We start from the raw sequence: 16,004 nt of genomic DNA, 5'->3' as shown, positions 1-16,004 counted from the left end.
CGCGTTACCTAATGGATATTATGATATGATTAATTTGAAAATTATTAATAATACTATAGATAAGTATACCTAAATATGTATGTCTAATATATAGACTGACATACCGTCTCCGCTCAGAATCGTTTTTCTTATACAGTGATATTATATCATTGAATTCAAATTTAATACTATCCATTATACAGTGACCCACTTGTAACCTACTGTACAGCAGAGCGACATCCACTTACCCACCTTTTTTATATTATATATATTATATATACAGTATATAGCTATATTAAGGCTCTCTAGCCCAGGGTTTATAGGTACCTACCTATATAATATATTGTATAGGTATTAGGTACCCAAATATAGATTTTCTGACCGAGTGGTAAATAAAATGTATTGATTTTACAAAGGTGATGCATTTTATTTTATTTTATATATTTTTATTTTTCTATTTTTGTGTTATCACGTTTTGGAAAATAAAAATTTTGATTCAATCTTTGACATCAGGAAGTTGATTAAAAATATGAAAACTCTCAGTACCTATAATTTAAACTTAATAATTGGAAAAAACAATGAGGAAACGGAATATTTACGCAACAACAGATTTATATCTACCGCAAATCGATTTTGTGTTTTTGTAAAAGTTGCAATACAGAAAGTAATAGTCGTAGACTTGACATTTTCAATAAATACCTAGATAAGATGTAATTATCAACATGAGCAAATATTTTACATTTGTACCTACCTATATAGACCATAGATGCGCCATTTATATAGCTAGATATCATGTATAATGTATCTGCAGTATAGTTGAGGAAATTTGACCAATTGACATCCCCGCAGTGAAGGCCATAGTATATTTAAAGATGATGATATGAGTATGAGTGTATGACTCAAATTAGTCAAACTTTTAGTACCTTGTATCTACTAGATATTCGCACTTCTTCACTGAAAAAAATATATTTATTTTAAATAAGGATATAAACATATAATATTGTTATATTTAAAAATTTGCCCCTATAGTATAAGAATATACATTATGCATTTTTATAATTAATTTTCATTTTTATTAGCATTTGCAGGTTCATCTCATTATAATATATTTACATATAAATTATCATTAGATATTATATGTATGAAAAAATATATTATTTACTGACTGCACTTATTTTTAACAAAAAATGTGTGTTTACAATATATAATATACTTATGATACTATATGGATAGCCTGTATTTCCAAGGGGAACCCCTTCCTTGAGAATAATCGTGGCCAATGATGTGTCCTGCATGAGTCCAGCATCTATAAATTATAATCACGAAGATTATATACATAATATACGCAAGCATACAGAGATTTATGACATAGGTATAGGGAGAATAGACGAGTGCGATTTCTCCAAACTACACAATTTTGTATGGCCATAGTGCAGGCTTTTATATATAATTTATAAATATATAAATATCAAATACCTAACATAATTTATAACCCTCATTATGAAGCTCATTCCGAGCTAATTTTCTAATAACGAACTTCAAAGTTCATATGGTCACTGGTCAGGTTAGGTAACAAAATAACAAATACTTCTTTAGAAAATAAATCGTATTATTGAAGGTTTCAATATTCTGAAGGCTGCAATGTTGTTCACATTTCCACTTCAATCACTCATAACAATATTATATATGGTGGATAGTAATGATTAGGTACACTAAACTTTTTTTGAATCTTCAGAAATAAAAACTTATGAAGAATCTTTTATTCAATTTTCAAATATTGGGTGTTACCGATAAAATGTTGTGTACATTTTTATTTACTAAATAATTTGCTGCAAATGTTTGTGACTTGGAAGAATTTTGTAAACATTGTGCAAATGTTATATAAAAAATATGTAACTAAATACTTTTGATATTTTTTTATTGGGTAGTAATTAAAAACATATGAGGGACCATTGTTAGAATTGTCAAGTTTTAATACTCAAATATAAATATTTTATAATACAAAAATCGAGGAAAAAAAGAAAAAAAAGTCGAAAATATCAAATCGGTTATATAGGAATATATTATATTAATATATATGTATATAGTACACAAAGCTAGAATCAAAATATTTTTAAAACTTCCTCTATTATGTCTATAGTAAATGATAATATGAAATATGAATATTTGTTGAAAACTTTATTATATAATATATATAATCGCATCCATATGGACAAATAAACAAAATCAATTTTGTCAAAAAATGCAAGGCTTGCATAAAAACGCATGTTTTACCCTAATTTTTCTCTGGAATGATCAAACTATTTCGAAAAGTTCCGGGAATTTTTACTTTTAACCTCCCAAAAAACTAACCATATCCAATTTTCTATCAGAACCAACCTCAAAATTTAAGATTTTTACTGTCTCTATAAATGTGGCGTCAAAATAAAAAAAAAAACTAAATGAAACACATAATCATTGTAAAACCATTAGGTACATTCATCACTTTATACTCAGAGTTATAACAAAATAATAACAATAGAATATAGTTTTTCTATCACCACAGTCTACTATCTTATACAAAAAAAAAGGAAAAGAAAAATCGTGAAAACCTGTTCTATATTATGTAGATATTGATACAGTTAAATAGCTACTATTATATAGAAAACAACTTTTGAATGGGCTACCGTATCGAAGAATATATACAGGTTACATAGGTTTTATAAATAAAATTTATAAAATTTTATAATTTTTTTTATATATAGGTTCCCACAATAATATCTTATAATCCAGCCTATTAAAGCTTTATGCAAATGAATATAAATTAATACTCGGTAAAAGCATGGTTAATACGGTAAACTCCATGTGCACAAATGTATAGTTGGTCCTATAGCTTATTGATACAACCAATAAGTAAAACTGCCCCTAGCTTTTTGTAAATTAACTTGGTAATATTAAATGACGTAGAATCTTTGAAATATTATATCTAAGGAGTACCCCTATAGCCCCCATTGTCCGCTTGTATCCGCAGTGCCCCTGCAGAGCGTATATAGGTATATACTATTAATAATTGTATTGTCAAATAAAGATATTTTTAACGAAAATAAACTTTTCTTAATATATTTGTGGATGAGAGGGTTAGAACTGTGGTGTGAAAATTCTGAACATGTCTGCACGAGTACCTATTATATAAAAGTTGGTATATAATATAGTATAGGTGATAACTGATAGGTATGATGTCTATGCTTTATATTGTGTTATTTATTGTGTCACTTATATATTTACGATGCACGCGTGACTCGAATTCTGTCATCATAGGTCTGTAATCTGTATACACCGCGTATGTACGAAACGGTCAAAATTAATAATTAGTTATATTCACTCGTACAATAGGTTTTTATACAAATGTTTAATTTATTCATATATACATATATATATAATATATATATAACGATGTACCATGGACGATGTACGTACGACCTACCTGTATGTTCCATAATATACTTATTATACTTAACTGCAGTGTTAGTACTCCACGCGTGTTACTGACCGTCATATATTACAAAATATAATTTAATATAGCTATATAGGACATAGGTGTATGGTATGTCTCCTCAAACCTGATGCGTATGAATACATTTTAATATAACACGAACGACGAACGCGTTTACCTTGAACAACATTTTCGTCGATATTATATATTATCGTTATTATTATTAGTATAATAGTATATAATATTATAGTATAGATACCTGTTGCAGCTTATGTGTACCTAATATGTAGCCATGTAGGTATCTATGTACGATATAACTCAATACCCGATATATATACTCTGGTGCGTATATGGCTACATAGATTTAGATTTGTCATTTGTGTAAATCGTTCGATATAATTTGCTTATAAGTTCCAAACAAACCATTATTCGTCATAGGTACTCATCACTATCTATAGGTAGGTATATATTATATAGGTATATGATCACGGCTCACAATAAATTAGTTTACAATGGTAAAAAAATGCCAACTTAAAAATTCAATGACGTGGAGTATACGATCATACATTTTTAGACAAAACGCTTATAAGTTATAAATTATAATATATGTTTGATACAATGTCGATGTGTATGCGATATTACGATGATATATTATTATATATAAGAAGATACCCGCGTAATCTTTTATAGCCCACATTAGATACCTATAAGCTATAGATAGGGTGTATATAGAAATTAGAAGCACCACATACGAATGCGATTTTCTAACAAAATATACTTCATAATCATTTATTTTTTTATCATAATAAATCATGTAATAGGTATACCTACGTCCTACGTATTCAGGGGCGTAATTTCAACTTTTTTTTTGTTGGTGCCAAAATGTTTGCAGACCATTCAAGTCATTACCAAGCCACACAGAAAACTTTTTTGAGAGGAGGGGCCGGGTCAAGTTGGGAAAAAACTGTATAATATTTATATAATTAATTTAATATGTCACTTATATATTAGTATGAAAATATCAGAATATTGTTACTATTTTTGACGAACTATGTGTAGGTACTTTTAATGTATTTATTTTATATTGTGGATACCAGTGTACAGTAATATTTACACTTGGTAAATAAATATATGGGTATAAGACACCTTTATAATAAAATATACACATCTTTTCTCCTTATATACTCGAAATATATAATATAGCTATAGCTTAATAAAACCAGAAATTTATTTTATGGGTACCCTTCTTCACAATGTTTGTGTTATAATTTTATCAATTATAATACTGTGGGACCACAAAACGACATCATTCTTGGAAATTAAACATTAGAACAATATATTTTTTTTTTTCAATACTGAAAACATATAAAATATACATAATATAAAACACTCATCGGTGCTTATATTTATTGTTGGCAGGCCAAAGAAGGCCTTTTAAAAAAAGTTGGTGCAAATGTACATCCTGCACCCCCCCTCCAAATGGCGCTCCTGTACGTATTTGTATATAATCTATTGAACTATCGGGATTTTGCGTAGGTATATTATACATACGCAGATTATTCCATGAATCTACATAGAAAATTCAGTTTTTAGCGATTTTTAGACTTTTTTCTCGGAAATCTATATATTTATTTCAACGAGTTAAGTAGGTACAATGCTGCAATCAGAATTTGTCGGTCGGATTTGGTTCCAAGGTTATAACCTTTTGACGTTTGCAATTTTGAGTATTTTACGTCTACGCAGATTACAGATCACAATGGTTGAACTGAGACCAAATATTTTTTTTGTGGTTGGTGGGGGGGTAAATTTTCAACCCTCTCTACAAACATGACCAAATAACACCACTGGCATTGTGTATAGGTAGCCCACATAGGTAATATATATACCAACCGTACTCTAGTTGGATGGTAAAGTTGAATGTTCCTGGTTGTCAAATTATACATAATATGTTACTATACGGTCCATAATATATATGCTTATGTAATTTGAAAACAGGAAACCATTATATATTGCTATATATACCTAATCCGACAGGTTTGTTTGATAATTTGTATAAATGTAGATACCTAATTTTTTAATAAAATACATTATATTATATTAAAAACCTATAATAAAATATACTTATATATAAATAATATGTATTATACTATTATAGTATTGCATAGTCAAGATCTTTAGGTAGTATGTTACTATATTCATATGTAACTATAAAAGTTGAATTAATCGTCACAAAATAAAAAAAACTGTGAAAAATTCCTGGGTACGCCCATGGGTAGGTATAATGTATCTATCGTTACTATCTGAATTTGTGTAAGGTGTAGGCACCTAAACAGGGTAAGTGTAACATAAGTACTTATATGAGTTATATCATTATAAAATATGTTATTTTATGAGTTACTGCTTACCACACGTCCACACATCATGACTGAAAACTCAAAAGTAACTTCGTTAGAAATTAGCTGTTTTATATAAAAGTAATTAAATTACTATTAATGATACATTGGTACAACAACTAATAAGTACTGCAACATCATTACAGAATTAATGCTACTATATAGTAGCCAACAGTGAATATTATAGAAACATAGGTTCCAACGAATACAAGACTATTTATTATATGATAAACTATACTTAATGGTTTTATTCAAAGGTAGGTCTAAAACCCTATATAAATACAAATATTATACTTACTAAATTACTATAGTCATATACACATGTAAGTGGATTACTATGGTCGTAAATATGCACATAAAAAAAATAATATAAAACAAAATAGGTGTGAAATTGGTCAGAAAATGTATTAAAAACGTTATTCTACGGTGAATGGATCTGTATAGGCTACCACAAATGAACCCTTCTTTCATATATTTGTCTTCTTCTATATTATATGCTAAATAAAAGATATTCTTAACCTGCTAATATTATTTAGTATTTACTAAGTACAATGACTTATAAAGTTTTAACTTTTAAATATTGCTTAAATATTGAAACGGATATGTTTTATTAACTTAAAGTCTAATCAATATTAATTATTTATTTATGACAATAAATCCATTTTACTAGACTACCTACCAGAGATTAAATATTTTGGTATTACAGTTAAATAAATAAATAATTTTACAACGGTTTTATTCAAAGTAAATCCATACTAGCTAGAATTAAAAAATAGGTACCAAAATATAAGTAGTTATTTAATTTGAGGAAAGAAACCACCCAGTGATGACACTTTCAAAATAAATTCGATGAGTTATTTCAGCTATCATTATTTTAATTTGTATATAGAATATGTTAAAATACTCTTGTATATAAAGGGTGTAACAGATAGAACTGACTTTTGGAATAACTTTTGTTCTTATCAAAATTTAAATTGTTTTTTTTTTTATATATATAATTTATAGTCACTTGCATTACACATAATATATTATACAAACATTTATTTTTAGTTTTGAACACTGAAAATAAGAAATATTAAATTTGATTTAAATTTTTTTGGATTTATTCAAAACAACCAATTTGTGAATCTGATTATAAGAACAATTTTAATAGTAAAAACATTTATCTAAGTCAAGTAGTTTATTTTTTAGAATTTTTTAAATTATCAATATTTTTTAAATTAAATTAATTTGGACCGTAATAACTTTTTTCAAAACATTTTTTTGGGGAATTTGCTGACCTGAGTGTATTTCTTAAATTATTTTCTTATCATATAATTTTAACAATTTTTGTCATATTTTTAAGTAGCATCATTTTTTTTTTCTTGAAGTCTTTCTGTTACATCTTGTATAATGTAAGAAAATATTTTAAGTCCACATAATATTATATAAGTTATAACCGGAAATATAAATGTGGTAAAATTATTTTAAACGAATTATTATACAACCGTCGTGTCGCCTGATAAATGTCAATGATCATAAATATTATTATACTTATTAGCATTACTATCGTCTATCAATAACTGGCATCTATATATATATATAATACATTTCTCCTGAAATAGGAAAATATACATGGGTTTAAAGGCAGGTGTATGTGTAGAATATATGAATAAAATATAATATATTAAGTGAAATTGGAATGCATGCACAATGCACATAAAATCGTTATTTTTGTTTTTCAAACAAAATAAATTATTGTTTTAAAATAAAATTGTATTCATAATATTATACCTATAACCTATGTGTTATAAGTTTGTCTATACTAAATAATTTGCTTAGAAATTATAAAAAATTAAGTGATTGTGCTTGATTTTTTTTTAAATAACATAGGGAAAATCTGTGTAGATGGGCCACCTAACTTTAGCTGTATTTTAAGAGGGTTAATATTTTATTTTATTACAAAAACAAAGATCCTTTATTATGTAAAATGATGTGTAGTCACTAAATTTTTGGTCAGTTTTGTTGTATTATTATTAATTGTACATACATTTTTACTAAATATAAAAATTAATTTTTGTCCCATCATAGCTGAGGTAAGATATAGGTAAGGGACATAAGCCCTTATTCATAACAAATATAATTAATTTCATATCATATAGAAAATTAAATGTTATTCAAGCTTAAAATCTTTGTTTTTATTTATTGTATTAATACATTAAACACATACGATTGATAAACATTAACATTTATCAGGAAATATCAGAAAAATTATAGTTATAGTATTAAGTTTCATATCTAATATCTAAATGATAACACCTATAGTTATATTTGCTTATATAACATTTACTTTAGTATACTAGGCATATTCATACGACCGCAGGATAAAACATATAGCCAAATTTAAAATAAACAATAATATAAAACATGGTTTATCTTGCACCATTATATAATTCCCGTGTTGAGTCTTACCCCAAATAGTAATATTATAATTTAACGTGTCTATTATATTCTTAAAATAAAGATAAATTTTACCAAATTCGCATTAATCAAAACCTCATAAGACTAGCCATTATAAGTTATACAAGAATAAACAATTATGTATTTAATTAGGTACTTATTCATTATTTGATGTTCGCAAAATATTACATCGCACATTGCCGTTAAAATGTTAAATTCAAAGCACCCGTGCACCGTATCAATTGTATTATTTGTTGATATCAAATAATAGTATTATAGTGTGACTAACATACTACATTTTATGAAAAACATTTTTTCCGAAAACTCAATAGTTTTCGAGATACAACGATTTTACCACTAGTCCTCGTCTTACCCAGGTTTCCTCTACGGCCCTACCTACGGAACTTTAGTTTAATTCCAATCATAATTATTATTAAATATTATTAAAGTATACCGTGTCTACTATAAACAGCTGTTTAGTACCATTGTATACTTATAGTGGTACCTATATTCTACTACTGTGAATTTTTCTTTTTATTTCCATATTATAGGTACTGTGTTACTGTGTTGATTACCATAATAATATTACTGTTTTATTTTTGTATATTGGGCTCAACCCATTTAAATAAATAAATAATAAATACATAGATTATAGCAAAATATCATAAATATTGATAGATCTATAGCCTATAGGTACGTCGAACAATGGACATAGAATGTGATATATTATATATAATTTGGTCTTTGAAAAAAATATGTTCTATTTACGATTTATACAAAATATGCATAATATTTATTATTTTGATACGTGCCCTTGTTTAAAAATATTGTTCTAATATACATTCCACTGTGAGCTATAATGGTAGTTTAAGTAAAATGTTGTAGGTATATATAACCAAATGCTTATAATTTTAAAGGGCTAGGATTTTTTATTTTCATTTTTTGGAATATTTAGTTTCTAATAGCATTTTTCATTTTTAATATTCTTTAGGGTTTTTATATTCAGAAATCTAAATTAAAAAAAGTTTTAAGATTACTATGAAATTTTATATAATATTCTACTAGAATTTGTAAACAGTTTAAAATTAAAATGTATTTAATCCTAAAATTTAAATAGTAGGTAAAACCGAAATAAAATAACAGTACAATTTTTTACCAAACATATGGCTGATGTTTTTAAAATTACGCTTGAAGATAATTCTACAATAGCTGCAAACGTATTAGACATGCATAAATTATTGGCAAAAAATAGACATTTGAGAACTGCAGAGTGGATGATACATGAGATATGTTGGGTACTCGAGGACATGATATTCACATAAAAAATATAATAATTATTGAGTAATGTATCGGAAAGCCTTGAAATGGCTGGTCTAATTGCATGTCATGGCGCAACCGGCATGAAAAGGCAGTGGCAAAATGGCCCGAACGGCTATACCTGCAGGACTATATTATATTATTACTGTAGAGCCACATAATTGGTCCTCCATCATCCAAGGTTGTCCCGTATAAACCTATTTTGGGGGAAAATAAAATCATATTCTACTGTATCTTCTATAGTTTTATATAATCCAAAATCAACAGTTAGGTAAATATGGCAGCAGTAGACAATAACAGACATACTTCAGATTCAAATATGTTCATGGGTCGATCGTCAGATTTTTCTCCCAGCGGGCACATTATCGATTTCATACAAGTCTCGTGGCTGGTCAAAAAACAATCTGTCCATAATATCAACAGAGTATATTATTATAATAATATATTAGATATAGTGTCATCGTTTAAAACGAATTTTATCTGATTTTAATGAGGTTACTTTGACATTTTACGGTTTTCGTAAACGGCCATCTCAAGCAACTTCTGCATATTCTGCATTTTTTGTACATATTTTTTAGCTGGTTCATCGTTTTTGTATCGTGACCACAATAATATGCTCTTTCGGAATTATTGTCCGATTTTGAACTGAAAATACCGTAGTTATTATTTTAGTGGCTGTAGTCAATAGGGTCATTCACCAATTGGTATATTATAATATAACCTAATATGATACATATTATTATATTATATTCCAATAATATTATGAAACAACTACATTATATACGATAGTACCTATATCGCGTGACTGAAATATATATACCTACAGTTAGGCTGTGTTAAAAAATATCAACGCTTTGTCCATTACAACTGTATTTAAGACATATTTTTAAATAATACACTTACTGTAGGCGGTTCAGAATACGATCGATTTGATTTTTGAACGGCATTGTGTACCTAATATGTATGTGTATAGTGTATTCGGTTAATATTCTGCACCAGCAAATATATCAAAAATAAAATGTATACGATTATATTAATTTCGATATTTATATTTAAAGATAATTATTTCATCAGTAGTAATATTATTATATCGAAACGAAAATTCCAAATAACAAATCATAGTTCAGCTGTAGTGAAAACTATAGTTACGTATTTAGCCACAATGTCATATTATAGTATTATACTATATGAAAAATTAACAAGGTGAATTTTTGTTTGAAAATAGGTACTTCACAAAAAAATGTTTCACCACATAATTAATAAACGTAGATAAAATGTATTTAAAAAAATTAAATTTGCCGTAATTGTTTATTTGAATAGAGAATGCAGTACGTCCTAATATTACCTATATAAGTACGATAAGAATAAATTAATTTGATTTCTAGAAAATATAGGTAGTTTGACATTATATATTTTTACTAGCTGATTCCGTGCACTTCGTCACCCGTTAAATGTACAATAACTGTACATAGCTCAAACTTTGTTCAATGCGTTATTTAATATTCGGTGTATGATATTCTATATTTATCTTAACTTTTCTGTTGCCCGAAATAAAAATTCTGTTTCACAGCAGTATATTATTAGGTAGGCAATCTACCTGCGGTAGATCACGGATTCCGTGCTGTTTGTACGTAAGTGTATGATTTAACTCTAAAGTATCAAAGTTATACTAAGTTTGTCGTTTTTACTTAATTCCACCTACGGTGGATTAATATAATCAATTAATACAAAATCCTAACCTAACCTTACCGTACTAAAATCCGATGAATAAAAAAAAAAACAAATTTAACCCTTTTTAAATTAGCCTATCTTTTCCCAGAGGTCTAATCTACACACAAACATTAATTTATATATATATATATATATTGACAAAAAATAATAATACAAATCAACAAACATTCCCGATTGACCAATACCAACCAATATATAGGTAATACACTATTATTATTTTTATTTTTTTCTGGACAACCCTTATCACTTAGGGATATGAAAAATAGATAGTAGCCGATTCTCAGACCTACTGAATATGCATATAAAATTTCATAAAAATTATTTCATAAAAACGGTCAAGCCGTTTTGGAGGAGTATGGTAACTAACTTTGTGACACGAGAATTTTATATATTAGATATTATTTACAATATTTTTACAGATCGCGCATTTAAAATATGATAATAAGGAACTACCATGTCTGAAATAGCAAGTATAAGGTGGGAGGTTATCTCCATTACTCTACAATATCTTCGTATCTGACCCAGTGGCGCAACTAAGCGGGGCTTAACCTACCTGACTAAGATTTAGCCCCCCATCGAAAATATTCCTTATTGATTTAGATATAAACCACATGGGTTATTTTAAATTAATAGTTTTATTAGGTGGGCTGTATCCCCTCCCCCCCTAATAATTTTAACCCTTGTTGTACCTAAACTCTGTCCAACCCACATAACCAAACACCTCAGTTGTGGACTATGCTGATGATAAAGTTATTATCTAGATTAATGAAGACCACTCTTGGCCTCTTTATATTTGCAAGCTCATCTTAGTCTGATGGAAAATTGGTATACTAAATGGAAATTTAAAGTAAACCAAAGCAAATCAAAACACACTACTTTCACAGTTAGTTAAGCCCCTTGTCCAAATGTACTTCTTTGAGGCATCCCTATCTCTTCGTCGTCCACAGTAGAATACTTTGGTCTAACACTTGATCGACGCTTAACTTGGGCTCAACATTTAAGTGAAAAAAGATTATCCCTATTAACAATCGGCTAAGTATATTTAAACATTTAGTTGGTAACAAAGTCACCCCAATGGCCCTATTAATATCAAACTCCTAATGTACAAAGCTCTATTAAAAGTTAAAACCCTTCTGGACATACAGATTCCAGCTATGGGGAGATGCTAGAAAGTCCAATCTAAATAAGATACGAGCTTTTCAAAATATGACCTTAAGAAAATTAGTAAATGCCCCTTCATACGTATCAAACCATACTATCTACACATAAATTGTAACTTAAAAACAATTCACGACGAAGCTAAATGTTCCTATGACCTATAGACGATTTCATTACCGTCCATCTACTCATTCAAATACTCTCATCAATCAAGAACTTATCATCCATCATAAGCCCAGGTAGCCCCCCAAGGTATGTGAATAGGTAAATAGTGCATAGATGTATAACATTGAAAAAAAAACATAAAATAAAAATACACAAGACCAAATCTATAATTGAAGTATGTCACCAATGGGTTGCTTCTTTCCCCAAATTATGTAAGTCATGTTTTATTTTTTTTTCTTAACCCACATATTATACCTACTCATTATGCCCACAATATAGATTGTATATTTTCTTCTAAAAAAAAAAAAAAAAACAATATTTTTAAAATGTTATTTATATTTATTTATATATATAAAAAATCGAACTCAGCCGATCATGTTAATTTTTACGATATTATAATCTTTAAGTTACTAGTATGGCAAGTATCATAATAAATTTAAATCATTCATAATTTGTTTAACATATAAAACATCATAAAAAACCACCGTACAAACACACTACACAGACGATGTTCTCACGTTTAAACTTTATTAAAATGTGTCAATTCACATAAGTACCTATTAAAGATAATTAAACAATCAATTGATAACAAGAATGATTATTAGAAAATTATATAGGTACTATATATAGCTGTGTACCTATATTTTTTTAGAAAACTTGTACTCTTATAATTATATTTATTAAATATAACTGTAGAATATATTTTATATTTATTTAGTAATAAATTAATAATTGTGGCTTGAAGTGGAGCGAAACGTGTTTTAAGTGCAAGCACCGGCCGGTGTTACTTGTCTCACACACACACACACACACACACACACACACACACACACACACACACATATTATTATCATTGTAATATCTGCAATCATTCATCGCTCCACACAAAATCTAATTTATTATTTGAATTTGAATTTTTTAACAATCATAATAATTTTCTGTACTTTGATACAAATAATATAAAATACAATTTATAGCAAAATCTATATATGGCTATAGACGTTCATATATTTAATTATCTAAACATAAACCTATGTAACCCGGGAATTGTATAAAATGCGCAAATGCTTTACTATGTCCGTAACATATATATTATATAATATATAGGACATAGGTATCTACCTAAGCTACACATTATTTCCAGTGGTTTGGGGGGGGGGGGGGCATGGTCGCATATAAATTACAGATATTTACTTTAAACAAATCATAAGTTTAGCCGCATATAGCCATATATAGGTCCAATATTCCTACTACTTATATAGTATTACACGCTATGTACATATTATTATAATGCAAACGTTTTAGACCGTGCAGCAGCAGTACATAAATTATTATTATATATACACATCAGACGGAGATTCAACACAGTGTTCGAGTTGTGTTGATAATAATGACCTTAGTATAATAATGTTATCAACATCTAGACGAACCGATGTCGCATGTATAATGCATGAACGCTTTTGTGAGGTTCAAGTGCTGCAACTAAACAGTGTGTAGGTATAGTGCTCGTGTGTGTGTCGTTCCGCGCATTTATGAATAATTAATGCATATTATATACATATATACCTATACATATACCTACTCAGTGACACGGTGTAAACACGAGTTGATGGTTTAAAAAAAAAATCGACAATGTGATTTACAAGGAGGCCCATTACCATAAAAAAAATAGGTAGTATATTATTTCGATAGAAGTCGCTGAACTTAATGGTGCGCGCGTGTTTGCTTGCTTGATTCCGTTAATATACTGTCTGTATAGTCTTTGCGCCCAATGCTCATAGGTACCCAATAATGATACGTCCTTTAACATAATATGTGTATTGCATTATTATATATTACTAACAATTAACATACTTATATTGGTATACTCGTCATGAATATAATAGGATTCCGGTGCCACTATATAATAATATTATAATATGATAGTACTAATTTTAGTGTACCTTTATAGATAGGTAAGTATACTACAGGTTTCAGGCAACCTGTAGTTATATAGGCTGAGTCCTTCATTTCTCTTCGGATTTTTTTTTCCATTGGTTATAGTTAAAAAATATTAATATTATAATATTGTGCTTAAAATTAAATCAACACAGCTTTTATAATCCTTAAGGTTCAATTCAATAAAGTACCATTAAGTAGTTAAACCACTCTGCTGTTTATTATTTTCATTATTTTAATTTGTTTAATTTTTTTTTTTCATCTAACTTCGTGAAATATATGTATGTATATAAGTATATTGTCTATTACTTCAGCAGATATGTAATATTGTTATTTTGAACATTGTGTCTATATGCATTCGGAATTTCAGGATATATTTTCTTGTGTGACATAATGTCCATAAGTATAGATTATGTAAGCCATGCAACAATATAATATAATATACGTGACTAATTTTAGATGTTGCTGAACCAAATAGGGCGTTTAAATATTTAACTTTTTAAATTGGATCAAAATAGCAGTGTATTGTGAATTAGTTTAATATAATTTAGGTATAGTCGTATAGGCGTATATATATAGTCCCATTTTTAAATATTCTAATAAAAAATAAAATAGTAACATATTTTCTAATATATACTGACTTCTTGCAGAGCATCTGTATGTAATATATACTATTAATTATATAACTCGTATTATCTTATTATTTTAACTTTTAGGTTTTGTTGCTGTAATTTTTCCAGAGAAACTTAAATTAGCTATAATTAAACCAATATATAAAAATGGGGATAAAACATGCATAAACAATTATAGACCAATTTCTATGCTTAGCAATTTTTCGAAAATACTGGAGAAAATCGTTAAAAACAGGCTCATAACATTTTTAGATAAATATGAACTGCTTTCAAAACAGCAGTTTGGTTTTAGACCAGGTTTGGGAACGGAGAATGCTTTATATAGTGCAACACACTTTATAAAAAACCCTCTAGACAACAGTAAGAAAGTAGTCGCGATTTTTCTTGATTTGTCTAAATTTTTGATACTGTTAATCATAAAAAATTAATAAATATTTTACATAATTTTGGTATCACTGTATCAAGCTTAAGTTGGTTCACAAGCTACTTGGAAAACAGAAAGCAAACTGTTAGCATTAATGGTATTACAGGTGATGATCTATTTATAAACTGCGGCGTTCCTCAAGGAAGTGTGTTAGGTCCACTCTTATTTATATTGTATATAAATCATATGTGTAATTTGGACATTGACGGAAGAATAGTCACATATGCAGATAACCCTGCTTACTCTATTGTGGAGACTCTTGGGGTGATGTTAGAACCAAAGCAATTCGAAAATCCAAAATTGTTGTGGAATTTCTAAAACTTAGGAGTCTATCTATCAATTTCAAAAAAACTATG

The 16,004-nt window shown here is 28.0% G+C and overlaps 1 protein-coding gene across 1 annotated transcript; it reads right to left on the bottom strand.

Annotated features, from left to right (window-relative positions):
• Nucleotides 1–9,415: 9,415 nt before the first annotated feature.
• LOC100573476 lies at nucleotides 9,416–10,687 on the bottom strand. The gene is made up of 4 exons (XM_003241819.4): nucleotides 10,504–10,687; nucleotides 10,100–10,245; nucleotides 9,907–10,004; nucleotides 9,416–9,797 (listed from the first exon to the last, which is right to left on the bottom strand). Exons 1-4 carry the CDS (start codon nucleotides 10,545–10,547, stop codon nucleotides 9,735–9,737), a joined length of 351 nt encoding a protein of 116 aa, XP_003241867.1. The 5' UTR covers nucleotides 10,548–10,687; the 3' UTR covers nucleotides 9,416–9,734.
• Nucleotides 10,688–16,004: the final 5,317 nt, after the last annotated feature.

This window comes from Acyrthosiphon pisum, chromosome A2, assembly GCF_005508785.2.
Source record: "Acyrthosiphon pisum isolate AL4f chromosome A2, pea_aphid_22Mar2018_4r6ur, whole genome shotgun sequence".
Lineage (NCBI taxonomy): Eukaryota > Metazoa > Arthropoda > Insecta > Hemiptera > Aphididae > Acyrthosiphon > Acyrthosiphon pisum.
This window is presented reverse-complemented; position numbering and strand designations above follow the sequence as displayed.